Consider the following 27857-nt stretch of genomic DNA (forward strand, 5'->3'; position numbering starts at 1 on the left):
CCCCCCACCCGGAGGGAGCAGAGCAGAGAAGGCGAGCTATGGGGACAGTGGGGATGGGCGGACATCTCACCCCCCCCCCGCCCCCCCCCCATCCCTCACCTTTGTGCTCCCCTTCCTGTCTCTCTCCCCTCCAGCGTTGTTAAGTGTCGGGCCGGTGGCGAAAGTGGGCGGAGACTTACCTCGTTCCAGACGCAAGGGATGCTCCGCTCTGTGTGCGGCTAGTCTGGTCTTCTAGCCGCACACAGAGCGTAGCGTCCCTTGCGGCTGGAAGAAGGCGGAAAGTCTCCGCCCACTTTCGCCGCCGGCCCGACACTTAACAACGCTGGAGGGGAGAGAGGCAGGAAGGGGAGCACAAAGGTGAGGGATGGGGGGGGAGATGTCCGCCCATCCCCACTGTCCCCATAGCTTGCCTTCTCTGCTCTGCTCCCTCCACACAAGCCAGGGTGAACGGCGTTCACTCTGAAGAAAAAGTGGGTGAACGCCGTTCACCCGCGTCCACGCAGGACTCGACCCCTGGTTGTAGGTAAATCTAACAGAAGAATCTAACAGAAAATTGTATGGTGTGTACCTAAGGGGCCAGAGCTGTCCAGTCCTGAAAGGGTTAAGGAATGGTGTCACATGGAGCATTTCTGGGTCAAGGAGTCTCCTTGTGTATATTGAGGAATTTTTATTTTTGGATGTTACAACTCCCTTTAAAAATACACAACAGGTTTAATTAATTTATCAATATGTGCATAATGGATTTTTCTGTTATTCTGTGTTTGTGTCAGCCAGTGCGATTGAGAGGCAGCTCAGTCAATGAGAGCTGCCTGTGTCATTGTGTAGTGCCTAGGCTGCATGGAGACAACTACATCATAAAAGGGGAGTACAATGATGGGGGGCAACTATAATGACGGCACTGTGATGGGGAGAACAGCATACCGGGGGAGTAGGGGCCTATTGTGGAGAGAGTGCTATGATTTAGAGGGCATCTATTATCACGGCACTTTAACTGAAAGAGTAAAATAATGGCAGGTCAATATAATGCTGTACCATCAGGGGGAACCACCTGAATTGTCCATAACTTTTCTCACACAACAGCTTTGCCCACCTCACCTCTGTCCTACTCCTACTGGGCACCTTCTCAGACATAATCCCAAGTCCTGGATAACCTTCCACCTTTTCCCTGGCATGACGGTCATGTGACGTCACGCAATAGTCACATGGGTATTGTGTTGTGGTAGGTGTTGTTGAATAGCCGGGACTCAGAATGAGAACAGGACCACACAAACCTTCAAATTCCACAGTGCAGAAACTGGAACACGTCTGCTAGTAAATGATTACAGAGGCTGAGCAGGTTGTGTATTGTAACAATAGTAGGAGAATATGAGCTCTGGCTATACTCACCTTCAGCACTGTGCTGTTCATACATGCAGTGATTGTTCCATTGTTACTGATATAGGATTTCATTGCTGTAAAAGAAAACATATTATATCAAGTTGCAGCTGATCTGTAGTGAACTCTTTGCTTCATCACTGTTGGTTGTCTGTTGTTATTTCTGCTACAGAACGCTACAGTATCTGCTCGGCTGAGGAAACAGTGCAGGTTACTTGAGTCTTTAAAGTGGGTTGAAACTCTGCATTAACTGTGAAAATAAAAATAAATCATACAATAGGAAATAATTTATTTAGCTTACATATCCTGCTTTTTTATTGTTCACTGTCACATTTAGGAGAAATGTGATATTAAAAAAGGAAAAAGAACATTTCTGCTGGTCCCCATCTTAACTGTTTCTCTATTATGCCAAAAGTGACATCACTTCTGCCCTTTTTCTTTTTTTTTCTACCCAGCTAACTACCGTACCTACAGCATATTGTCCCTCCCACAGCAAACATCACATAGACAACAAGCTTACAGTACTTCATTTCACTGTACAAACTCTGGGAGGAAGGGGGGGGGGGGCATTCAGTTACCGTTAGTTCATAGTGTGCTTATCTTATCTGAAACAGGAAGCTTTCTATTATTTGCATTCTAAGATAAGGTTGTTACTGTAGCCAAATAAAAAGAAAAGGATTACTGCAGTCCCTGCATTTAGGCAGAGGAAATAAACAAAAAAAAAAAGAGAAGTCGGGGACATAAAGGGACTTGCTGAAAAAAAGAGGAAGGATCCGCTCAACTGGTTTAGAGGGGAAAAAAAATGGGTTACCTATATTCTGAGGGCACTAAATATTTTATGACTTTTTTTTATTTTTGGATGTTACACACAAGACGTTTCATAAATTCATCGATGTGCATAATAGGAATTTATCAAAAATAATCAAGAATAAAAAAAGCAAGAGGTTCTAACCCTTTACCAAACGTACCACCCTATCCAAGACTAAAATAACTTTTTTTTCTACAGTTGGATCTTCAATTTACTAATATTTCTAAACACAGAGCAGACTAAACTGAAATCTAGACATCAAGACAGATTGTCCAATACAGATGATTACATTATTTTTAATTTTTTCTTAAAACTTAAAGAGAATCTGTACTCTAACATTTTTACAACAAAAAGCATACCATTCTATTCATTATGTTCTCCTGGGCCTCTCTGTGCTGTTTCTGCCACTCTCTGCTGCAAACCTGGCTTGTAATTGCCAGTTTTAGGCAGTGTTTACAAACAAACTAACCAGCTTGTGATAGGCTCACATAAGCAGAGTGTGTGAGTCATACAGAGCCTGCAGGGGGCCTGGAGGGGGTGTGTATAGCTTCTACCAATCACAAGCAGCCCTGCACATTCCACACATTCCAGCCTTAAGGCCCATACACATGTCCGTTTTTTGCGAACGACGGGTCGTTTGAATGACCCGTCGTTCAGTCGTTCACCCGCTAAATTGGGCGTGTGTACAGACTGTCGTTCGCGTGATAAGAGTGAGTTTGAGCGATCCGCCCTCACTCTTATCACGCGAACGACAGTCTGTACACACGCCCGATTTAGCGGGCGAACGACTGAACGACGGGTCGTTCAAACGACCCGTCGTTCGCAAAAAAACGGACGTGTGTATGGGCCTTTAGCCCAACTGTGCCGACAGAAGAAAACAGATTAGATCATATAGCAATTAGGAAAAGCTGCAGTAAGCCAGAGCACATTAGAACAGGCAAAGGAACTTATAGGATAGAAGAACTAAGTCTGAAAATTTTGTTACAGAGTCTCTTTAAAGAGGAACTCCAGTGAAAATTATGTAATAATTTGTTTGCCAATTGTAAAAGCTTTCCTCTCCTTGATTTAAAGCAAGAAGTTTTAAATCAGGATGATACCATTTATTGGCTAACTAAAAATGAATAAAAATAAGCAAGCTTTCGGCCTTGCAGCCTTCGTCGGGCTTATATCCTGTTAGTTTGCAGGCAGGTGGTACAGACAGCTTATATACATGCAACACTCCATGCTCACAGACCTGGGATTAGGATTGACCCAGAGGTATCGTAAATTCTTAGTTCACAAGTTCAGCTAGAATGGCTGAGAAAGTTTAAATATCATCAGTCTCATACCAATATAAAAAATTGTTGTCCTTATTCAAACCGTTCTGCACAGCTTTGAACCAATTTATAAATTTTGTTTCTGCTATTAATCGATCATTTGAAGTTTTGAAGCCACCCTTCAGGGCAGTGACACGAAGATCATCCATGCTGTATCCGTTGGACCGAAAGTGTGTAGCAACTGGGAGTCCAGATTTGGTATCATTAATTGTGTGCCTGTGTCCATTCATACGTTTGCGCAGTGTTTGTTCAGTTTCTCCCACGTACAGAACATTGGGGCATTTAGCACACATGATCAGATATACCAGATTGGTGGAACCACAGGAAAATGAACCTTGTACTCTGTACTCCTGTTGTGATGAACAGCCTGCTTTTACATGCTTCCCAAGATAAACATCAGGCAACATGTAAGGACACTTATCCCTGAAGAGCCTAGAACAGCCTGCTTTTACATGCTTCCCAAGATCCACAAAGAGGGAAACCCAGGCAGGCCCATAATCTCTGGGAGCGGAACTTTTACAGAGAACATCTCAGGGAGGCTGGAAAACATCTTGAAACCTCTTGTCTGTTACAGGATAATTACAGGATACCACCGCACCTCCTGAACAAACTGACAGCCATCGGCCCAGTACCTGAGGGAACCATACTGGCCACGATGGACGTGGAGTCCCTGTACACGAACATTCCCCATGATAATGGTATTGCGGGTGGCCTGCCGTAAATATCTGATGATACTGATGATATTAAAACTTTCTCAGCCATTCTAGCTGAACTTGTGAACTAAGAATTACGATACCCCTGGGTCAATCCTAATCCCAGGTCTGTGAGCATGGTGTATACAAGGATCCTTATCTTAGCTAATAACCTCTAACCCCATTCAGATGGTCTGTTTGAATTAAGGCATCTTAATGACATGTATTTATGCTTGAAAAAAATATCTGTTTTCCCTTTTAATGTTGCATGTACATAAGCTGTCTGTACCACCAGCCTGCAAACTAACAGGATATAAGCCCGACGAAGGCTGCAAGGCCGAAAGCTTGCTTAATTTTATTCATTTTTAGTTAGCCAATAAATGGTATCATCCTGATTAAAAACTTCTTGCTTTTACTGATGGCTAACACGGAACAACACCCTACTGCTACTCCTTGATTTCCATTCTGACATTTATCACATGGTGACATTTTTACTGCTGGCAGGTGGTGTAAGTGGAAGTATCTGCTTTTTCCCACAATGCAATGAGGTTCACAGACAGGGAACTGCCAGGAAAATGGTCCTCTCAGTCTCTTGTGGGAGGGGCTTCACGTCAATATCAGCCATACAGCGCCCCCTGATGATCCATTTGTGAAAAGGAATAGATTTCTCATGTAAAAAGGGGTATCAGCTACTGATTGGGATGAAGTTCAATTCTTGGTCACGGTTTCTCTTTAACTGCTTGCTGACTGCGTCACGCCAATGGCCAGCATTCACCCCACCCCCTCTGCTAAGCCTCTTGCCTTTGGCAGTTCCCACTTCATTGCTCCAGGAAGTGGGAGAAACTACATACACGCATGTGGGGATAGAGCAAGAGGGTGTGATTTATGGTTGAATCTGGCAGCATCCTTAATAACCCTATCCCAGGGTGCTGGAATGGCTAAATTAGAAACCCTTACCCATTCACAAATAGAGTTAATATTAAATAAAAATGCAAACACAGAGAGAGAGAACATCTTTATATATATATATATATATATATATATATGTATATATATATATATATATATATATATATATATATATATATATATATACATATATATATATATATATATATATATATATATATATATATATATATATATATATATACATACATACATACACAAATACAAACAATACTTACCTCTTAATTCCTTTGGGTCTGGAGCTTTTTTTTAATTCACTGCTTCCTGATAATTGTGATTGGCTCACAGTGATCACGGGGGCAGGAGCCAATTAAAATGGCTCCTGACTTTAGTACAGAACTCAGCTGTCTAAAAGCCGAAAGTCACCGCAAGCCACAAGTAGCCACAAGCCACAATCTAGAGCAAAGACAATATTGACATGGGAATAATCATTGTTCATTTTGTTTTATCTGATTTCGTTTACTTTTAAAGAGTAATTGTAGGGAAAATAAAGTAATGTATGCAATTACTTAGTTTATAAATTGTGTAAAAAAAAAAAAAAAAAAAGGTTTCCTCATTGTTTGCCCATTGTAAAAGGTTTCCTCATCCTAATCTATATACTGAAATTTTTCACAAGGCGGTGACATCTTTAGTTCTGTCAGGTGCCACTCTGCGGAATGTTTGTTTCTGAGAATTCTGAAGCCAGTGAAAATGATGCCTGGTCTCCAAGAATTTAGCCTAGGCTAAGTATCACTAGGAGGGCGGGACTGCATACCAATATACAGCAATATATAGCTATGATTAGTCTTTCTGATACTTAAAACAGGAAAATTACCATAAAAGTGGATATCCTGAATAATTTACTGTACTCTACTACATGTCACTACAGTGCCTCTTTAACCTCCCTGGCGGTTTATTTATTTTGCCAGGGAGGCTGAAATGGGTTTTTTTTTAAATTAAAAAAAAAATATTTCATGCAGCCAACTGAAAGTTGGCTGCATGAAAGCCCACTAGAGGGCGCTCCGGAAGCGTACTTTCGATCGCCTCCGGCAATCGAAAGTAACAAGATAGGCCGCAATGAGCGGCCTATCTTGTTTCGCTTTCCTCGTCGCCATGGCGACGAGCGGAGTGACGTCATGGACGTCAGTCGACGTCCTGACGTCAGAGCCGCCCGATCCAGCCCCTAGCGCCGGCCGGAACTGTTTGTTCCGGCTGCGCTGGGCTCGGGCGGCTGGGGGGACCCTCTTTCGCCGCTGCACGCGGCGGCGATCGGGCAGCACACGCGGCTGGCAAAGTGCCGGCTGCGTGTGCTGCTTTTTTCAGAATGCAAATCGGCCCAGCAGGGCCTGAGCGGCGACCTCCGGCGGCATACCCCGAGCTCAGCTCGGGATTACCGCCAAGGAGGTTAATAATCTGTCACACTTCAGTGCCGTCCTCCTCCCCACTCTAGAAATACATTATATAAACATACTGGTCCAAATAACCCTTCTAAATGGATCATACTACCCTTACAGGAAGACTTCAGCTGCTGCTCCAAGAGATATTGCTGCTTGAGTTACCATAAATCCTGAACAATTTACTGCATTCTACTATTCATCACTATGGTGCCTCTTTAACTCCAAGCACAAGTAGGTAAGGGGAAATGATATGCTGCTATATTCATTCCAAGCCCCTGGAATGATGTCAGACATCTGGGCATAGTTACTGGTGTTCCTACCTTCTTCATCTCTCGGAAGCATCACAAAGTTGGTTATCCACCCAATTTTCCTAAACTGGCTACTTATGCAACTCTTTCTTACGCCAATATATGGATAGTCTTGCTCAGTAACAAGTCCACCTGTACATAAAGTAAGAAAAAAATCAGAAGATAGTTTTATTTATTATTCTTGTAATACTGCATGTGACCTCAAAACAAAAATAGGATGAGGTGATGGTGGTAAATAGAGATGTTGGCGAACCCCTCACCCTGTACTACTTCTGGGTCGCTATGACCCGGAGTAGTAGTACGGCTGCGCTGGGCCGGCGGGGCGCGTCCTTGATTGCGCGCCTGTTGCCGGGCACTCTGCGCATGTGCGTGACGTCATGAGTGAAGTCACGCTCGTGCGCAGAGAGTGCCCAGCAACAGGCGCGCAATCAAAGACGCGCACCGCCGGCCCAGCGCAGCCGTACTACTCCGGGTCATAGCGACCCGGATGCAGTATCGGCCCATAGAGATTCGCTGGCGAACGGTTCGCCAACATCTCTAGTGGTAAAGCAGAAACTTGCCTTCTTAAAACAAGGTATTTGTGATTATTCAGGTTGGAGTGTGTGTCTGAGGTGTCCCACAATGCATCACTACTAAATATGCAAATCTCCCCTTTATTGTCTCTGAACGTGAAATACACCTCCAGAACCACTGGAATGCAATGATGTGTCAGCTTGTTAATTGCACAGTCACAATAGTCCAACATACAAATAGACTGTTTTGGACTGGCTGATCCACATCAGTGCATGGCATGGATTAATATTGCTCTATGGGGTAGGACTTGAAACACCCAGAGGTACAGACTAACCAGCAAGCTCACGGTGAACCAGAACTCCTAGAAATATGTAAGGGGCTAAAAGGATTCAAAAAGCCCTCACCCTCATACGAAAATGCTATGCAAAGCAGAAATGGCCTTCTTAATACGTATTATTCACGAGCAGTGGTTCTCGACAATATTTTGGTATGCGCCCATTTTTAATGTTTGCACTCGCCAAGTACCCCTTGAGATAGAAGGGTTTATATCAATTAATCTTTGACAGATATATTTAATAGTAGTACTCAGTAATTGTTTCTAAACTGTTTCTAAGCATTTACTATCGCTTTTAATTACCGGTAGCTAAAATACTTATTCGGTGTTGATGTTTATATGGGATTATCATGTTCTCAAGCCCATTCACATCAAGCCCAAGTACCTACTGGACCCATGAAAAATACCCCTGGTTGAGAAACTAACGGCCCATACTCACGGGCTACAATTGTCGCCGCACCACGCGGCGCGCGCGTTTTGCGGCGACAGGTCGCCCGTGAGTATGCGCCGTTGCACGGGCGTGCACCCAGAACTGTCGCCCGTCGCTGATGTCGCCAGGCGATTGAACTGCTCAATCGCCTGGCGACAGTCGCCGCCGCAGCTCCGCCGCAACTGTCGCTAGTCCGCGTGAGTACGCGGACTAGCGACAGCAACCTCCATTGAAGTATACGGAGCTTCCGGCGGGGGGAGGAGGAACGTCTGCGACAGCTTCCGTCGCGCCGCTGGTCCCTTTTCTGCATGTGTACGTGGAGGGACCTGGCGAGGAGCTGTCTCCGGCCTGTCGCCCACACGCTCACGTGTGCTGGCGACAGACCCTAAAAGTTGCCCGTGAGTATGGGCCATAAGTCTAATGCTCTTGCCTGGTACTCTGGATTACTGTAGGATTGCTGTTTCATATACACACACACACACACACACACACACACACACACACACACACACACACACACACACACACACACACACACACACTATAAACACACACACACCACACTATACACACACATACACACTATACACACACACAAACACACTATACACACACAAACACACTATACACACACAGACAGACAGACACACACACTCACACACACACACACACGTCTACCTACCTATACAGTGGGTTGCAAAAGTATTCGGCTCCCTTGAAGTTTTCCACATTTTGACACATTACTGCCACAAACATGTATCAATTTTATTGGAATTCCACGTGAAAGACCAATACAAAGTGGTGTACACGTAAGAAGTGGATCGAAAATCATACATGATTCCAAACATTTTTTACAAATAAATAACTGCAAAGTGGGGTGTGCGTAATTATTCAGCCCCCTGAGTCAATACTTTGTAGAACCACTTTTTGCTGCAATTACAGCTGCCAGTCTTTTAGGGTAAGTCTCTACCAGCTTTGCACATCTAGAGACTGAAATCCTTGCCCATTCTTCTTTGCAAAACAGCTCCAGCTCAGTCAGATTAGATGGACAGAGTTTGTGAACAGCAGTTTTCAGATCTTGCCACAGATTCTCGATTGGATTTAGATCTGGACTTTGACTGGGCCATTCTAACACATAGATATGTTTTCTTTTAAACCATTCCATTGTTGCCCTGGCTTTATGTTTAGGGTCATTGTCCTGCTGGAAGGTGAACCTCCACCCCAGTCTCAAGTCTTTTGCAGTCTCCAAGAGGTTTTCTTCCAAGTGTGCCCTGTATTTGGCTCCATCCATCTTCCCATCAACTCTGACCAGCTTTCCTGTCCCTTCTGCAGAGAAGCACCCCCCGAGCATGATGCTGCCACCACCATATTTGACAGTGGGATGGTGTGTTCAGAGTGATATGCAGTGTTAGTTTTCTGCCACACATAGCATTTTGCATTTTGGCCAAACAGTTCCATTTTGGTCTCATCCGACCAGAGCACCGTTTTCCACATGGTTGCTGTGTCCCCCACATGGCTTGTGGCAAACTGCAAATGGGACTTCTTATGCTTTTCTGTTAACAATGCCTTTCTTCTTGCCACTCTTCCATAAAGGCCAACTTTGTGCAGTGCATGACTAATAGTTGTCCTATGGACAGAGTCTCCCACCTGAGCTGTAGATCTCTGCAGCTCGTCCAGAGTCATCATGGGCCTCTTTATTGCAATTCTGATCAGCATTCTCCTTGTTCGGCCTGTAAGTTTAGGTAGACAGCCTTGTCTTGGTAGGTTTACGGTTGTGCCATACTCCTTCCATTTCTGAATGATCGCTTGAACAGTGCTCCGTGGGATGTTTAAGGCTTTGGAAATCTTTTTGTAGCCTAAGCCTGCTTTAAATTTCTCAATAACTTTATCCCTGAGCTGTCTGATGTTTTCTTTGGACTTCACGGTGTTGTTGCTCCCAATATTCTCTTAGACAACCTCTGAGGCCCTCACAGAGCAGCTGTATTTGTACTGACATTAGATTACACACAGGTGCAATCTATTTAGTCATAAGCACTCATCAGGCAATGTGTATAGGCAACTGACTGCCCTCAGATCAAAGAGGGCCGAATAATTATGCACACACCACTTTGAAGTTATTTATTTGTAAAAAAATGTTTGGAATCATGTATGATTTTCGTTCCACTTCTCATGTGTACACCACTTTGCATTGGTCTTTCATGTGGAATTCCAATAAAATTGATTCATGTTTGCGGCAGTAATGTGACAAAATGTGGAAAACTTCAAGGGGGACGAATATTTTTGCAACCCACTGTAGTTTGCTATCTAAAGTAGACCTTATCTGCTTGTTCATCCCATAGAACCACACCACGGTGTATCTTTTACCCTAGAATATTGTCAGCGCATTTTTCCTTTTCTAAGCCCCATACATACATTCAACAGCGGTTTTTCATACTTTGACAACTTTTGTTGTGAAACAAGTTGAAACGCCTAAAAAAAATATTTTGCTATTGTTCAAAATGCTGACAAGACTGATAAAAAGTCAATCCAACTGCTGCATTGACTTCTTATCAGTCTTATCAGCTCTTTGAACAATAGCAAAAGATTTTTTTAGGTGTTTCAACTTTTTTTATAACAAAAGTTGTCAAAGCATAAAAGACCACTGTTGAGTCTGTGTGGGGCTTCTAAGGTAAGGTTCCCAACCCTGTCCTCAAGCACCACCAATTGTGCATGTTTTGTGGAAATCCACAGAGGTAGCTAATCAGCTCTGGTGAGACACTAATTACCTCACCTGTGAATGTTTGTGGTTTTCTGCAAAACATGTAGAGTTAAGGCCCATACACACGTTGGGCTTTTGCGAACGACGGGTCGTTTGAACGTCCCGTCGTTCAGTCGTCCGCACGCGAAATCGGGCGTGTGCACAGACTGTCGTTCGGGTGATAAGAATAAGAGTTTTCAAACTCAGTCTTATCACCCGAACGACAGTCTGTACACACGCCCGATTTTGCGTGCGGACGACTGAACGACGGGCTGTTCAAACGACCCGTCGTTCGCAAAAGTCTGACGTGTGTATGGGCCTTTAGTGGTCCTTGAAGACAGGGTTGAAATTAAGAGTAGAGGAGAGGAGAAAGAGAAAACAAATGTGAATGAATACAGATATTGGTACTTATCCGTTAGCCGGGCGCATCTGGCAGGTGACGCTAATTACTATTCCCCCTCCAGACCGCCATGGATAGTAGGGAAAGATGTAACTCTGGTGGAGTTTTGTCGCCACCTGCCGGATGCGCCCGGCTAACGGATAAGTACCCAGATATTTTAGGCATCCTTATAAACTAAAGACAGAAATCCCTTATATGAATCAGTAATGTCAGTGGCCAGGGGCGTAACTACAGAGGAGCAGCCCCCAGGTGTAACAGGTGTATAATATCAAATGACAGAGCCCTCCAGCAAAAAACTTTGAAGGGATCACAGGAGGGAATTTTTTTCACAAATGTTTAGATTTTCTTTAAGGGCCCATTCACACTAGAAGCGCTTTTTTGAGCATTTTGCGATTGATTAGCATTTTTTAAAATCAATCCCATTCACTTTCATTAAAATTGCGGAAAAATCGATTTTTCCATGATTTTTACCGCGATTTTAATGAAAGTGAATGGGAGCAATTTTAAAAAACGCTAATCAATCGCAAAATGTTTAAAATAGCGCTTCTAGTGTGAATGGGCCTTCAAGGGGTTCTGTGGAGTGCTGAAATAAACAAAATCTGACACTTATCTGGGGCTTCTATCAGCCCTCTGTAGCTGTCATGTACTGCGCCGTCCTCCTCCGATCACCCGTTCCCAGCCACTGGTTCCGGTCTAATTACACGACTAACGCGTCTGCAGCTGCGCGGCCATTGCCGCGCGCGTGCTCACTCCCGCTTGCGTTTCTGGGAGATTACTGCGCAGGTGCAGTAGAAGAAGACCTCATACTGCTGCTGCGCAGTAAGCTCCCGGAGAGGCGAGCAGGAGCACGCACTATTCGACGAATAATTGATCGGTGCCGGCAGCGGGGAACGGGTGATCTGAGGAGGACAGCGCGGGACATGACAGCTACAGGGGGCTGAAAGAAACCTCAGGTAAATGTCAGTTTTTGTTTATTTCAGCACTCCACAGAACCCCTTTAAATTACAAAATGGCCCGTGAAGGCTGCATATACAGTATGTTATATTTGTAGCTTTCCTTTAGCCCTTTCAGTTGTTCCTGCACTCTTCCTTTGACTTTGCATGCTTGAACCCGGGCGATCTTGTCTGTGACACAACAAATATTCTAGTACATATAACAACTCACTTTCCTGCATGACAGTGATAAATGCATCCCATGCATAGCCTCCTTTACATCCAGCATCACATGGACCACAGTCCAGGATCTCTGAAAAACAACATCAGACAAGACAGTGTGAATGTTGTAACACCCACTCAGTTAGGGTATTATTTTTCCTTTACCAAATAGCATCATAGCAGCCTAGATGGCCTTTAGTGGTGTGTTTTTGTTTTTTGTTAGGGGGGAAAGTGGGACACTGCAATCTCAACTGGTACAACATACAGAAAATAATTTAGCCTTTTATATAATCCTTCTACTTGGGATGGGCATGCAGGGATAAATAAAGTCTCTGTTTGGCCCCTAAGCTGGAACCAATCAGAGGCTTTGTGAACCTCTAAAGGGTGCCCCTCCCCCTTTTCTCCCAGGGTTAGGGTTATATACTGGGTGAGTAATTTGCAATAAATTGGCCTAAAGGCCTAAATCCAGGTAGATACCCAGCCTCTCTCTTACATTGCTGTTGGAATCCACACGCTTGGTGGATATGAGTGTTGGCAATGGCTGGTTGACTCCCTGGTCCTGCATATGCTTGGGTTGTAGCATTGAGTTGCTTCTCTGGTACTTTATATAGTGGGTGCCAAACCTTGGTCTGGACATGTAGGTCATGGCATAAAATGTAGCTAATGACGGAGAAGTGAATGCCAGTGCTCCCCTTCCCCATAAGGTTAATCTTGGGCTGCACTATTATTATTTTAGTATTTATATAGCGCCAACATCTTCTGCAGCGCTGTACAGAGTATATATAGTCTTGTCACTAACTGTCCCTCGGAGGAGCTCACAATCTACTCCCTACCATAGCCATATGTCTATCTATGTATCATGTAGTGTATGTATTGTAGTCTTGGGAGAATTATTAACTTATCTGCATGTTTTCAGAATGTGGGAGAAAACCGGAGTGCCCAGAGGAAACCCACACAGACACAGGGAGAATATACAAACTCCTTGCAGATAGTGCCCTGTCTGGGATGCAAACCGGGAATCCATCGCTGCAAGGCGAGATCGCTAACCACTACACCACGTGCTGCATCCACAGGCATTGAGAATGATGAAGTTCACCAAATATTGATTTTCTTATCTGTTTACCAGTCAGTTAGTGGCAGAGCAGATATATCAGTCCAGGATTCTGCAACTAAAGCCACATCTACATGCGTAGATGCGGCGGCGATGTTCCTTATCAATCGAGCCGCTGATTGATAAGATCCAACAGGACGGATCTCCCCACCGCCGATTCCCTGCTCGTTCCCCGCGAGGGGACAATGGTAGGGAATCGAGCGGAAGATAAGCGGCGTGGCGCGGGGACGAGCGGGTATCGAATCCGGCACACGCGCGGCGACCGGGTACGTGCAGGGACGCGGAAGAGGCGATCTGGCGGCTAATCGAGCCGCCGGATCGCCGCCTCATCTATCCGTGTAGATGAGGCTTAAAGGTTCCTACACACCCATGACTTACATTGCCAATCAGGCGTCGGGACCCGATCCCTTTGGATGACATCGCTGGGCCGGCCTGTACAGGCGTGTGTGTATGAGCCTTAACAGATTGCAAAGTAACCAGAGAAATCAAATGGATAGACCGCTTCTGACATTATGGGACCTTTGTTAGATTGGATACTTGCGTTGAAATACTTGTATTGATTGGATTACTTTGTGGCACATTCATAAAAAGCTTTTAATTCTGATTTGTCTTTTGTTTTTATTGATTACGTTTTTTCAAGGTGTTGCTGTGTTCTTTTTTCTGACTTTAAACCGCATGCGGGAATAGATAAGTGGTTCCAATTTAACCTTATTTTTTTTTTCCTCCTGAGATGGGGTGGTTATCGGAGGGGCTCCCAGGTAACTCCCCCTTGCCCCAACCACCACCACCACCCTTTTGTAAAGCACCCTCCAGTGAAGAACCATGTAGACTGGTACTTCTCAGGATGGGATGCTGAGATGATAGTACAATACATAATAGGTGGTTCACCAAGTGAAATTTAACCAAAATTATTCAGTCCATGCTAAAGTTTTGACCCGTGAGGATTTTGGAGATTTTGGAATGGGACAACCTTGCTCTAAATCACCTGGGACTTTTTTTTAACTTAATGTACATTTGATATTATTAAGGTTGTTTTTTAGATATGTAATTGTTACTTACGTTGAACAGAAAAATTATATGGATGTCCAAAAATTGCCCACTGCGCCTCAATGTTACCCACAGAAGCAAAAGCCCAGCATGAACCGCATTCTCCCTGCAGAAATACATTAAAAACAACTTTCATCAAATACTATGGCAGCATGAAGGATGTGACTTAATTCAGTCAGTTATGTTTTCATTAATCAGTAGCCCAGACACACAAGGTATTGTCTACTCTACACCTTTGAAGTACACATAAAGGCCTATTTACAAATAAGCATCCATCTGTTCGCGGATTGTTGATTCTCTGTTCTGCAGTTTTTTAAAGTCTGATCAGGTTGATACCCCCCTTTCCCCCCCCCCCATGCCTTAAGGCTCCTTTCACACTGGGACGTTGCATTACCCAGTTTTTACCGCCAGTAATGCAACACCAATGATAGTCTGTAGTGGCCTATCATACCGGGACTATGCGATGCGATCTGGCGGACCAGAAGTCATGTAAGTCTATGGTGCCGCATTTACTGTATATTCTGGCATATAGGACTACCTTTAACCCTTGGAAATCTTCGGAAAAGTCAGGGGTTGTCTTATACGCCGGGTGTCATTGATGCCGGGTGACACGCCCTAGCCTGTTACGACTCTCAGATCTCGTTGCTGAGGACTGTAGTGAAGCGGCGCAGGTGCACATGTGCGAGATCTGAGAGGCAGAGAAGGAGGTAAATAGGATACAAGGGTGGGCCAGAAGGGTGAAAGAGGCGTGTTTTATGGGCACAGCACAATCTATTCTTCCATACCGCTCTGATAAACAGGGAGGCAGGGAGAGCTGACCAATCCACTTAGGGAGAGTGAGAGTTGACCAATCCAACCACTCAATCACCTATATACTGTTATATACTGGGTACCACATACAGTACAGCACCAGTATCTGCTCATACATAGCACCAGTATATGATTTTTTTTAATTGTTATTTGTTGTGCGTTCGAAAAGTACTCCTTATACGGCGAGTATATCCCAAACTATATTTTATCTGGAAAAGTTGGGGGGTCGTCTTATAGTCCCAGTCGTCTTATACGCCAGAAATACGATATTTTAAATCGGTTCCCACAAGTATTTCGCGTTGCGTATGCGCAGAAGTGTATATTGTTAATACATTTCTGCACAATTCGTCTAAAGAGCCTCACTTCTTTTTTGGCCTGATGCCAGAACGAGGATTACCGCATATTCAATATTTAGTGGTGCGATGCAATCATCTAATTGCATTGCACCAGCAAGGCACTCCAGCAGTGTGAAACCAGCCTAACACTAACCTAGAAATCTGGCAACCAAATAACCAATAGTTGTAGCCCATCATCTTTCATTGGCACAACTATTAAATACTATGTAGCAGATGATTGATCAACTGGAAAATTATCACAGGCATCTATTAGTGGCGCCCAATTGACCTTATCCGCACTGGAGAGCTCCCCCTATGCCATCCTTCCCTCTTGGTTCTGTTACTGAAGTTCAGAATAAATGTCTAGTGGGTGCAGGGAGAGGGGAAAAATAAAGATAATTGTGCCACCCATGACAGTCTCAATCAAGTGTATGATAAATAGTTGAAATAGAGTTCTAAACTATAAGTTTTGAATCTGTAATGAAGGGTAAAAAAAATGGAGAATGGACAATTCTGGTGATGACATATATTTTATTCCTGCAGTAGCCTGGATATATTTGCTTGTAATCGCTGATGTTGTTTTCGGTGTTATTCTTACCTGGTGCTTGACTTGTGATATGACACCTGCTTTGCGCCAGTCACATGTCGGGTGTTCAGGTGTAGCTTCTACATGGATTTTTTTCATCATGTTTGGAGGCGGGGCACTGACTGGAATACTGTAATACCTTTTGAATTCCTCATCTATTCACAAATCAAAAGTAATTTTCAGTGAGAACACAAACAAGCATGACATAGTTCACACAGCTACATCTCAGCCTATAGGCACAAAATAAACTAGTGCATTTTAAACTCCACTCATCAATGCATACCATGCCCTAAGCCACACCCATCACATAACTTGCAAACTAGATATATTTGTTCAGTATTTTGAGGCTTATCTAAAATACATTTGGACTCAATGGGGTTGATTCACAAAGCTTACTTATTTTTCACCTTAAAGAGACACTGAAGCGAAAAAAAAATTATGATATTATGCTTTGTATGTGTAGTACAGCTAAGAAAAAAAAACATTAAGATCAGATACATCAGTCTAATTGTTTCCAGTACAGGAAGAGTTGAGAAACTCCAGTTGTTATCTCTATGCAAAAAAAGCTATTAAGCTCTCCGACCAACTTATTTGTGGAGAGGGCTGTTATCTGACTTTTATTATCTCAACTGTAATTGAACTGTTTACTTTTCCTCTGCTAGAGGAGAGTTCATTACTTCACAGACTGCTCTGAAAGACTCATTTTGAATGCTGAGTGTTGTGTAATCTGCACATATTATAGGATAATGCAATGTTAGAAAAAACACTATATACCTGAAAATAAAAATATGAGAATATTTTCTTTGCTGCTTATCTTCTAGTAATTATTCATAGTACACAACCAATTTATTATATCATATATTTTTTTTCGCTTCAGTGTCTCTTTAAAGGAATACTTAAAGAGAATCTGTATTGTTAAAATCGCTCAAAAGTAAACATACCAGTGCGTTAGGGGACATCTCCTATTACCCTCTGTCACAATTTCGCCGCTCCTCGCCGCATTAAAAGTGGTTAAAAACAGTTTTAAAAAGTTTGTTTGTAAACAAACAAAATGGCCACCAAAACAGGAAGTAGGTTGATGTACAGTATGTCCACACATAGAAAATACATCCATACATAAGCAGGCTGTATACAGCATTCCTTTTGAATCTCAAGAGATCATTTGTGTGTTTCTTTCCCCCATGCACTGAAGTTTCAGGCTGCTCTTTTCTTCTTGCAAACAGCTTTGCCCTTGTTTGTAATTCCTCAGTATGTGAAAGCCCAGCCAGCTCAGAGGACGATTTATCCAGCTGATTAGAGCAGCTTCTCTCTTCTCTCTTATCTAAATAACACACAGGCAGTGTGCATAGAGGGGCCAGAAAGGATGAGTTCATAGCAGAACCACAACACTGAAGAACTTGGCAGCCTTCCAGACACAGGCCGACAAGTCTGACAGGGGAAAGATACATTGATTTATTACAGAGACTGTCATAGTAGAAAGTGCTGCAGTTAGCCAGAACACATTATAATAGCTTTTGGAACATGTAGGATGATAAAAAACAGGATGCAATTTTTGTTACCGAGTCTCTTTAAGGCAAAAATAAAAAATGAGTTTTACTCACCCGGGGCATCCCTCAGCCCCCTGAAGCTGGATGGTGCCCTCGCAGCCCCGCTCCGATCGTCCTGTCCCCGCCGGCGGCTACTTCCGGGTTCGGCGACAGCCGCCGACAGCCTGGGAACGCGGCTGATTTTCCGCGTTCCCAGCCGCTATATCACCCTCTATGCTGCTATAGCGTATATATATACACTATAGCAGCATAGAGGGTGATATAGCGGCTGGGAATGCGGAGAATCAGCCGCGTTCCCAGCCTGTCGGCGGCTGTCGCCGAACCCGGAAGTAGCCGCCGGCGGGGACAGGACGATCGGAGTGGGGCTGCGAGGGCACCATCCAGCTTCAGGGGGCTGAGGGATGCCCCGGGTGAGTAAAACTCATTTTTTATTTTTGCCTTAAGTATTCTTTTAACTGTAATGCTGGGAATACACAATGCAACTTACGATCCAATCGATGGGAAATGGACAATTATTTCTGACCTGTCCCATGTGTTTCTGATTGATAAAGGAATCAATTTTGTCAGGGCTGTGGAGTCAGAGTCGAGGAGTCAGAGTTGGAGCAATTTTTGGGTACCTGGAGCCGGAATCGGTGATTTCATAATCTGAGGAGTCGGTGTCGAAGTTGGATGATTTTTGTACCGACTCCACAGACCTGGATTTTGCAAAGTTCATCATCATCAGAAAATCAATCAGTTTGGACATGTACACATGATACAACTTCCTGTCAGATTACCCGTCGATCTGACAGGAAGTTCCATTGTGTATTCCCAGCATAAGAAGAGCTAATGCATGAGATAGCGTAGTATGGATAAAGAGGCGCCAAAAGGATAAAAGTATCTAGAAAGTTTAAAACATGAGGAGGCAGTGGTGGACTTACCTCCTCCAAGCAGACACAAAACTTGCCAATGTGTTTGTCAAATAGAACAAGTTTATTTACATACTCCAGGGGACTCCTCGCCACTGCGCCCAATACCACCTTTCTGCCTGCTAACCCCTCCAGCTCAGCAGCCTCCCCACCCATGGTCGCCCTCCTGACTTTGCCGCCTGAGAAACCGCCTCACCCCGCCTTATGGGCGGCCCAGCCCTGGTCCTGAGAACTGTGAAACTGCAAACGCACCTTGAACCCAAACAGAAGCTCTGCATATACACCAAAAGCAAAGCTGTAAAGTGGGAGCAGCTGACCAAAAATGAATTAAATTAGTACATGGCAAGGAAATGAACAGCGCTACTTAAAAACAGATAAGTGCCTACCTGCAAGAGAGTGCAAGCCCCACTTGTGGGATAAAATACATACAAATTTGGTGTATATGCAGAGCTTCTGTTTGGGTTCAAGGTGCGTTTGCAGTTTCTAGGGGGGCTCAGCGCACCTCTTATTGGAGGCCATTCGGAGGTGATGCGGTGATCCACCTTTTGCGCATTTTTCAATTTTCGATTTTACTTGATTGGCCGCACCCAGGCTATGCATATACATAGGTTAGGATTTAGTTAGTGTTAGGTCCCCTCCCATCAAGGATGACTTCCTCGCAGTGGGAGGGACGAGTACTTAATAGGTTGCATGCAAGCTGTTACAGGAAACCAACATCCTTCAGTGGTAGACAGGTCATGTGTATGCTAGGTGTGCATTTTATACCACAAGTGGGGCTTGCACTCTCTTGCAGGTAGGCACTTATCTGTTTTTAAGTAGCGCTGTTCATTTCCTTGCCATGTACTAATAGTGTATTAAGGCTAGATACAAGTAATTTCTCATGTGACCAAACACCCTTGCATTCACTACACAATTGGGGCAGATTTATCAAAGCATTACCAATAGTTTTTTCTTCTGAAACTGTTCTAACCAGCAAAGGAACTGATCTGCATGACAATGAGAATATTCCTAAATTCTACTTAATAGCGGCAGTTTAGTATGGATTTCTAGAGAAAAGTGCAAATCCACCCCTAAACTTCCGCAGATTAAGAAGTGCTTAATATAGTAGCAGTTCTACAGATAGTGCAGCAGTACAGGCTAGGCATGATTTGTGAAGGGCTCCTGCCCCCTGCTGCCAGGAGTCCTGTGAAGCTGTTCTGTGCTTAACCCTTCCAGTGCTAGGCATTGATGCAATACAGCAGATGTATTGGTTACCTCAGCAACAGCAATTTCCCTCACACACTGCACTGTCTGAGAGACCGTCCTAACTCATCCTATTCCTAACAGTTTAAGAAGGAATCTGCACTGTTTAGTGATTTTTTAGGATGTCTGAGACAATTCTGCACAGATTTCTAAAAACCTACTAATATTTTGTCTCAGACACGCTTGATAAATGTCCCCCAATGTGTCTCCTATGATTTCTAACACTCCTGATATCACAAACCCACTCCCTAAGTTTTAGCTTACACACCACAGACAGCAATAAGTGCACCAGTAAATCCTCCACACAAGAACTCTAGGTCCTCCATGTAAATTGCCCAACAGCAGACTTAAACAGGTGGGCGGTCACCCGTTGCTAATGCTGTCCATGTTGTAAAACAGCAAATCAAGCAAATAGGTAAACCCAGCCTCCAAACTGGCCCATAGAGGGCATAGGAGGCACATTGGCTTCTCTCTGCTCAGACATACTAGTGCGTGCAAGAGTGCTTGGTCACATGGGAAATCACTTGTAACTGTATGTCACTATGGAATTTTTTTTTTCTTTTAGGTGTATGCCATTAAAGTGTACCAGAGACGTTTAACTACTGTAGTACCAAAGGCTCTTGCCCCTTTAAGGATTTCAGCCTTTTTTTAAAAAAAAATTCTCCCCTCCTGATCACTGTGATTGCCTCACAGTGATCAGATGGTCAGGAGCCAATGAAAATGGCTCCTGACTGAGATACGGAATCCTGCTGTCTATCGACAGTGGATATCTGTGCCAGCGTGGACGTGCAATCGCATCCCAACGCACGGGAGCTGATGGCAATAAAACTACCCCGCATCAGGCTTAGGCAGCCACAAGTGCAGTGTGTTTTGAACTACTTATAACAGGTTGCACATTATTGTAACATTTAACAACAAAAATATGTAATAAAAACCAGTATTGTATCATTTGTACATGAAGACAACTATGTATCTCTGAAACATTGTAACTCAAGTCATTTGTAAGTAGAAGGGGAATATTTGTACTTGGGTAATCAGAGAGAAGCCTCTGGATGTCTGTCTCCTCCCCATTCCCACCATTGCCACCCATGAAAATATCCAACAGAACCTCGGGTTCACTTGGGTTAAATGAACCTTGGGTTAAATGAAGTGGAGACTGAACAAAGTATCAACTAAAGACAAAGTGTCCACAGGTCTCTTTAAATTTTAAACACTGTATTTAGTTTTTGCTTAAAGGGACTCTGAGCAGTAACTAGAATCAAAATCTGGACTTACCTGGGGCTTTCTCCAGCCCACCGTAGGTCGGGAGGTCCCTTGGCGTCCATCTGGCTCTTCTCCCAGGCCTTGGTCAGAAATGGCTCCCCGGCGGCTTGCGGCAACACTGGGCCCAAGTGTCGGGCTCCTTCCTGCCAATCGTCACCACGCTGGCAGCCTTGCATCATCACGGCGGCCGGCGTGACAGTACTACGCATGCGCGGTTTAATTAATGTACTTAGAACAGCAATTTTGTGAGCTTTCTTCAAGGAAAAGTACTATAACCACTTTATCCATCACTACAGTATAGCTACGCCCTCTGTGACTTCATCTAAGCCATGAGCACGTAGATATACGTCTTGTAGCAGAAGCCCAGCTGTGCACGATTAGGCTTGCTCCTGTGCACACCTCTGGCAATATCTGATGCAGCACTAGTTGGTGAAAGGGAATACATGTTCGTATTAAAAATACTTTATTTTCTCAAATCATAGTGAAAAATGCACCCTGTAGCATTATTTCAAAATCATATCTCTTCAACGTAAATTTGTAATGCTATGGGGTCATACTTTCTGACCACCCAGCACAACAAGGCTAAGAGCTGGATAATGGAAGAGGTTACACAGGCTGCCCAGGGCGACTGCAGCTCTTGGCTTCCGATATCGCTACAAATATAACACAATGGCAGAGCAGTGCGATGTTGCGCTGCCTTAGTTCGCACTGTGCTGCCTTAGCGCTAGCAAGCATTCAGACAGATACAAGACAGGACTATAGATTGGAGCGTAACTAATAGCAATCGCAGCTCACAGTCACATCCACAGAAGCAGAGCAAGCAGGCTAACAAAAGTCACCAGCAAGCATCCACCAAGGCAAGACTACAGGATAGAACATAACTAATAGCAACTGTAGCCTATAGTTACGTTCCCAGAAACTAGAGTAGCAGGAATACTACCAGTCACCAACGTGGTATTGGCAGAATCCAAGCTATCTGGATGATGGACTTCACTGACCCACCGCAGATGCAGCGAACGTCCATCAAGCATGGAACTAGGCAATACACAATAATAAGAAAAATAGCGAACGGCTCAACTAATGGATAAATGTATATTAGCGAGTCTGCATATATATTTATCAAGAACTAGCTAAAGCACAAGTAATAAGGTCGCATAGAACTACAATAACAGAACTATACAGAGTAACAAGGTGCCCAGTAGATTAGCGTGCTGACCACTATGACGGGCAGGTTAAGAAATGGGAGGCATACTTTTATACCGGCATTGACCAATGGATGCAGGTATGCAAATCTCCACACAGCTGAATGGTAATCACTCAATCCTGAGCTGGCTTGATTACTATTTGCTACCTGGCTGTGAATGCAAAGGACCCCCACAAGAAATACATGCAGAATTATGTAACAACATGCATGCATGAAATCCAGGGCTATCTGGCCGCAGCTCAGCTGCAACAAGCAGTTGGTGGAATGATGACAACATCCTGAGCTGCCCAGAACTGCAGAGCGATTGCAAATGACAATGAGACCCATTGCAAATGCACAACCGAATGAAAGCAGATAAGCCAGAACTGTCCGTTTGCAGCTCCACTACAATGGACAGAATACGTTACAGGAGGCGGGATCCTTACAAAATTGTGACAAGAACATAATCTAAGTTTTGTGACAAACAGTAGAAAAAGCCAAACAAAATTTGTGATTTTTATCTACAGTAGCCCTTTTTATTTTTAAACTGGAATTGGTAAAACTGAGAAATAATGTTTTTTCTATTTTTTTTCCTCTTTTTCCCATTAAAATGAATAGAACACAAAATTGTTCAAGGGAAAAAATGCCATACAATGAAAGTCTAGTTTGTCTTGAAAAAAACAATATATATTTCATTTAGGTGTCATACGTAGGGATAAAGTTATTGCTGATTAAATAGAGACATAGCTAAAATGTAAAAACTGCTCCGGTCCGTAAGTGGGAAACAAGGTCTGGATGCGAAGTGGTTAAAAGACATTTAGTTCCAGGTCAAAGATTACAATTCCTGTTTGTCTGCACACAGAAAAACGCTTAGAAAATTGCTTGCAAATAACGTGAATTGTAAAAAAAACCTCATTATCACTTAAAAAAATCGCTCACAAAAACGCTTAGCACATGAGATTGCGCTTGCAATTTGTAGTGTGAACACAGATGGCACTGTGCTAGATTTTATTGGCAACAGCGCCATCTAGCAGCGGCCAGATTTCCCTATGTCGGACTATGTACGACATTGGTTCTAAGGGGGAAAATGCCAATGTGGGAAATAGACATAGGTTTGGAAATTTGCATAGCGTCTCTCTGCAGCATGTTTTAGTTCTGTGGAGGGTTAAGCATATCAATACAAAAAGAACAAAATCATAAATTGAAAATATAAGTTTCCCACCTGTGAGGTCACTGAATTTTGTCATTCCATACTTGGCTGTACCGAGCTCTTCTTTCTGTAATCGCTTTGCTTCCTCCATGTTTCTATGGAATATAGACCTCCGATACTGATGCTCTGAGGAGTGCAACATTGACGCATATAAGATATCTATGAATAAAACATCTCCTGTATGATGAGATTCTTTTTTATCCATCATTTTTAAGAGTGTCTTCCCTTCAATGAGCTGCTCCTCCAGCGCCTGTGCTAGATGTGCTCCTTAATCAGGCTTGAAACAGAAGGTTGCCGGTTAACCGGAACTCAGGCCTCTGGCAGTCTCAACTAACCAGCATGCATAGCGGGACACGGCCTCAATTCACTAAGCTTTATCGAAGACTTTATCGAACGTTTGATAATTAACCTCATGAGTAAAACCTAATTTTGAATTCACTAAGGTGTTATAGATTTATTGAATGTTTTATCGATAAAACATTCGATAAATCTATAACACCTTAGTGAATTCAAAATTAGATTTTACTCATGAGGAAAATTATCAAACGTTCCATAAAGTGTTTGATAAAGCTTAGTGAATTGAGACCAATGGGAGTGTTCCTAATTAAGGTTGCACAGCAGTGTGCAGCAAACTACTATGCATCCTCCGGGTGTTGTCCTTTTCACTTCTGTGTGGCATCCTTGTACAGCTCCCTGGTGTGTCACTTGCCCCGCATCAGTCACATGACACATCGGGGGGCCGTGTACGGAGAACGCCGCAAAGTAGCTGGGAACTGCAAGAAGTGAAAAGGACGGTGCCCAGAGGCACACCATCTTCTACACTTCCTGCAACTCACAGTGGCTTTCCTGTGTGTACACACTGCACCTGACGTGTCACCTGACCCACATCAGGTCACATGCACGCTTCGGGAGCCGTACAATGATTAGTTTATGACTATGGGAAGATCAACAGATTGACAGCCTGTCTGAGGAACAATTAATAGCATGGTTTTAAGGTTTTCTCTAAAGTGCTGAGTAAAAATAGATGTCAGCACTATATACTGTAAATGTGTAATGATAATAGTAAGAACTACAGTTTAATTATTCAGTAAATTTGAAATAAAGCCCAAATCCATACATAGTTGTAAATATATATCACCTACTCAAACTTTCTGTTTTGAGGCCTACATTTAATGTTTTAAAAATATAGTCGGGACTTGATGTTGCCATGCTTAACCCTCTAACTGCCAGATATGAGAAAGGGCCGGATCACACGGGCGATTGTCGTTTCCTGCCGACTGCGGCACTCGTCATTCAAACACTGCCCAATTGAATGCATGTACAGCGCTTGTACTGTAGTTTGCTGCCATTTACTGTCATTTGCAAGTAAACCTTCAGTTCCTATCTCATTTGTTAATCAAGAACTACCTGTATTTTGCTAGTATTTGGCCCCACCCACATCATGTCATGACTACAAACCACTTTTTCACCAGGGTGCTTTCTATGGTGGCGTGGCTACGCCCATTTTTTACCGTGGCAAGCTTCGTGCGCAGCTCCCTTTGGGGGGGGGGGGGGCTCAAGTTATGGGCTGCTTGGTGCCACCAAAACCTTAGCTGCGCTACTGTTCACAGAACTTCTACACAGATAAAAATAAGCTCTGGTTTTACACACTGACCCAGAGAAAGATTGTCTCTAGTCTTAAAGGAACACTTAAGCCAGGAATAAAAAAATCAGTTTTACTTGCCTGGGGATTATCCCAGGCCCCTCCAGCTCGTGCCCTCGCAGACACTCACGGAGCCTCCGGTCCCCCACCACCAGCTAGTTTAGTTTTCGCTGAAAGGCCCTGACAGGGAGTCTGCGGGCTTTCTTCACCTGCGCAGGCCTGGCCACATGTATCCTTCTTTATGTTCCCGTCCTCAATAGCGTCCTGCATAGAGTGGGGCCGAACCTCCGATTTTAGGTTCGCGAACCGGGTTCGCGAACTTCCGCGTAAGGTTCGGTTCGCGTAAAAGTTCGCGAACCGCCATAGACTTCAATGGGGATGCGAACTTTGAAAAAAAAAATTATGCAGGCCACAAAAGTGATGGAAAAGATGTTTCAAGGGGTCTAACACCTGGACCCCCAGGTGGAGGAGTGGGATACATGCCAAAAGTCCCCGGGAAAAATCTGGATTTGATGCAAAGCAGCGTTTTAAGGGCAGAAATCACATTGAATGCTAAATGACAGGCCTAAAGTGCTTTGAAACATCTTGCATGTGTATACATCAATCAGGTAGTGTAATTAAGGTACTGCTTCACACTGACACACCAAACTCACCGTGTAACGCACCGCAAACAGCTGTTTGTGTAGTGACGGCCGTGCTGGACTGGTGCGCACCATGGCGAGAACAGGTATGCAGTGGCGGGTTCACTGAACAGAACAGGTATACAGTGTCGGGTTCACAGAACAGGTATGCAGTGGCAGGTTCACTGAACAGGTATGCAGTGGTGGGTTCACTGACCAGGTATGCAGTGGTGGGTTCACTGAACAGGTATGCAGTGGTGGGTTCACTGAACAGGTATGCAGTGGTGGGTTCACAGTACAGGTATGCAGTGGTGGGTTCACAGAACAGGTATGCAGTGGTGGGTTCACAGAACAGGTATGCAGTGGCAGGTTCACTGAACAGGTTCACTGAACAGGTATGCAGGTACTGAACAGAACAGGTATGCAGCCAGGAACAAGCTAAGCCTAACTAATCTTTCCCTATGAGAGACAGTCTGCAGCAGCTCGCCCTACTCTCACTAACGCAGGCACACGAGTGAGCGTAATGGCCGCCGCTGCCTGCCTTGTATTAGGGGGGAGTGGCTCCAGGGGCTAGTGTAGCCTAATTGGCTACACTGGGCCTGCTGTCTGTGATGTAGAGGGTCAAAGTTGACCCTCATGGTGCATTCCGCAAAAGTTCGCCTGCGGGACGCGAACGCGAACCACTGAAGTTCGCATGGAACCGTTCGCAGGCGAACCGTTCGGCCCAACTCTAGTCCTGCACAGGCGCATGACGCTATTGCAGACTAGAACGCAAAGAAAAATACTCATGGCCAGGCCTGTCGGGCCAGTAAGCAAAAACGAAACTAGCTGTCGGCGGGGAACCGGAGGCTCTGTGAGTGACTGCGAGGGCACGGGACGGCTGGAGGGGGCTGGTAGAAGCCCCAGGAAAGTAAAACGGATTTTTTATTCCTGGCTTAAGTGTTCCTTTAATCATTAATATAATCATTTATTTGTACCTGGAGAAAACAAATGAAACAAACTCTTTAGATACAAACATAACAGATAATAATTTACCTTCTTTCTTGTAAGTCTTGTTGAACTGCTTGATAAATTCCTTAAACTGAGCCAGAAACAAGATACGTTAATCTACCTGTACTGTCACATGTTAAGTACATATGCAATAAACACATAATGACTATTCAAATCAGTTATTTCAAATAGACTCTAACCTCATCATTTAGCCTCCCTGATTCTGTGTCTGGAAGAAGCACGGACAGTAGACAGAGACTGCAAAAGAGATACATCTTGTCCAACAGAGGTTAAAATACGAAGTGGTAAAGTCTGTTCATACAGATAGGCTAGTAAGTGAGGGGCGTCAGTCTTTAGTAATAGTGAAATTATGAGAGGAAACCACAGCTACTTTACAACTATCCTACAGACACACGTCTGCATTTACAATGCACACTTCCCATTAAAGGAAGCCTAAAGGTAGGGAAAGAACCTGGGGCTCCTTCCCCCCCCCCCCCCCCCCCCCCCCCATAGTAGCTGATGCCCCTCTTTATCCTCCTGGCCTGCTCCATTGTGCCGCTGTCATACTCTACCTATATCTACATGCTTGCTTGTTGACTGGTGTAGGTAGACTGTATTAGAAAGTTTACACTGGTATAGGTAGCGTAGGAACCCATTCTACAGAGGAAACCTCAACGCTGGTAATAAGAATCAGAATTTGTTTATTTTGCCAAATACAAGGTGAGTTGTACCCGGAATTGCTTTCAGCACATGCAGGGTTGGTGATGGTAAACGTTACAGGTCAGGTACAGTGTAATATACACAGAGTAGGCATATATACAACACATACACCATAGTGGAGAAGGACCAGAGAAGTAGTCTGGGTGCTATGTGAGCGGAGCTGCCACATTTATCTGCTCAACTGCTCTGCAGCAATTTCTGATGCCCTGCAGTGTGTCCTTAGTAAAGGGTA

The 27857-nt window shown here is 44.1% G+C and overlaps 1 protein-coding gene across 1 annotated transcript in view; it reads right to left on the reverse strand.

Moving 5' to 3' along the window:
• The window catches only part of LOC137539228 (cathepsin W-like), a 44789-nt gene extending 17601 nt beyond the window's left edge, over nt 1–27188 (reverse strand). The window contains exons 1-8 of the mRNA XM_068261765.1: nt 27106–27188; nt 26951–26996; nt 23666–23779; nt 16313–16455; nt 14582–14675; nt 12422–12502; nt 6856–6975; nt 1387–1451 (exon numbers count right to left, since the gene is read on the reverse strand). Coding sequence (XP_068117866.1) covers nt 1387–1451; nt 6856–6975; nt 12422–12502; nt 14582–14675; nt 16313–16455; nt 23666–23779; nt 26951–26996; nt 27106–27180 — 738 coding nt within the window. The 5' untranslated portion in view covers nt 27181–27188. The remainder of the gene's footprint in view (nt 1–1386; nt 1452–6855; nt 6976–12421; nt 12503–14581; nt 14676–16312; nt 16456–23665; nt 23780–26950; nt 26997–27105) is intronic.
• Nucleotides 27189–27857: the final 669 nt, after the last annotated feature.

The sequence above is a fragment of the Hyperolius riggenbachi genome, chromosome 11, assembly GCF_040937935.1.
Source record: "Hyperolius riggenbachi isolate aHypRig1 chromosome 11, aHypRig1.pri, whole genome shotgun sequence".
NCBI lineage: Eukaryota > Metazoa > Chordata > Amphibia > Anura > Hyperoliidae > Hyperolius > Hyperolius riggenbachi.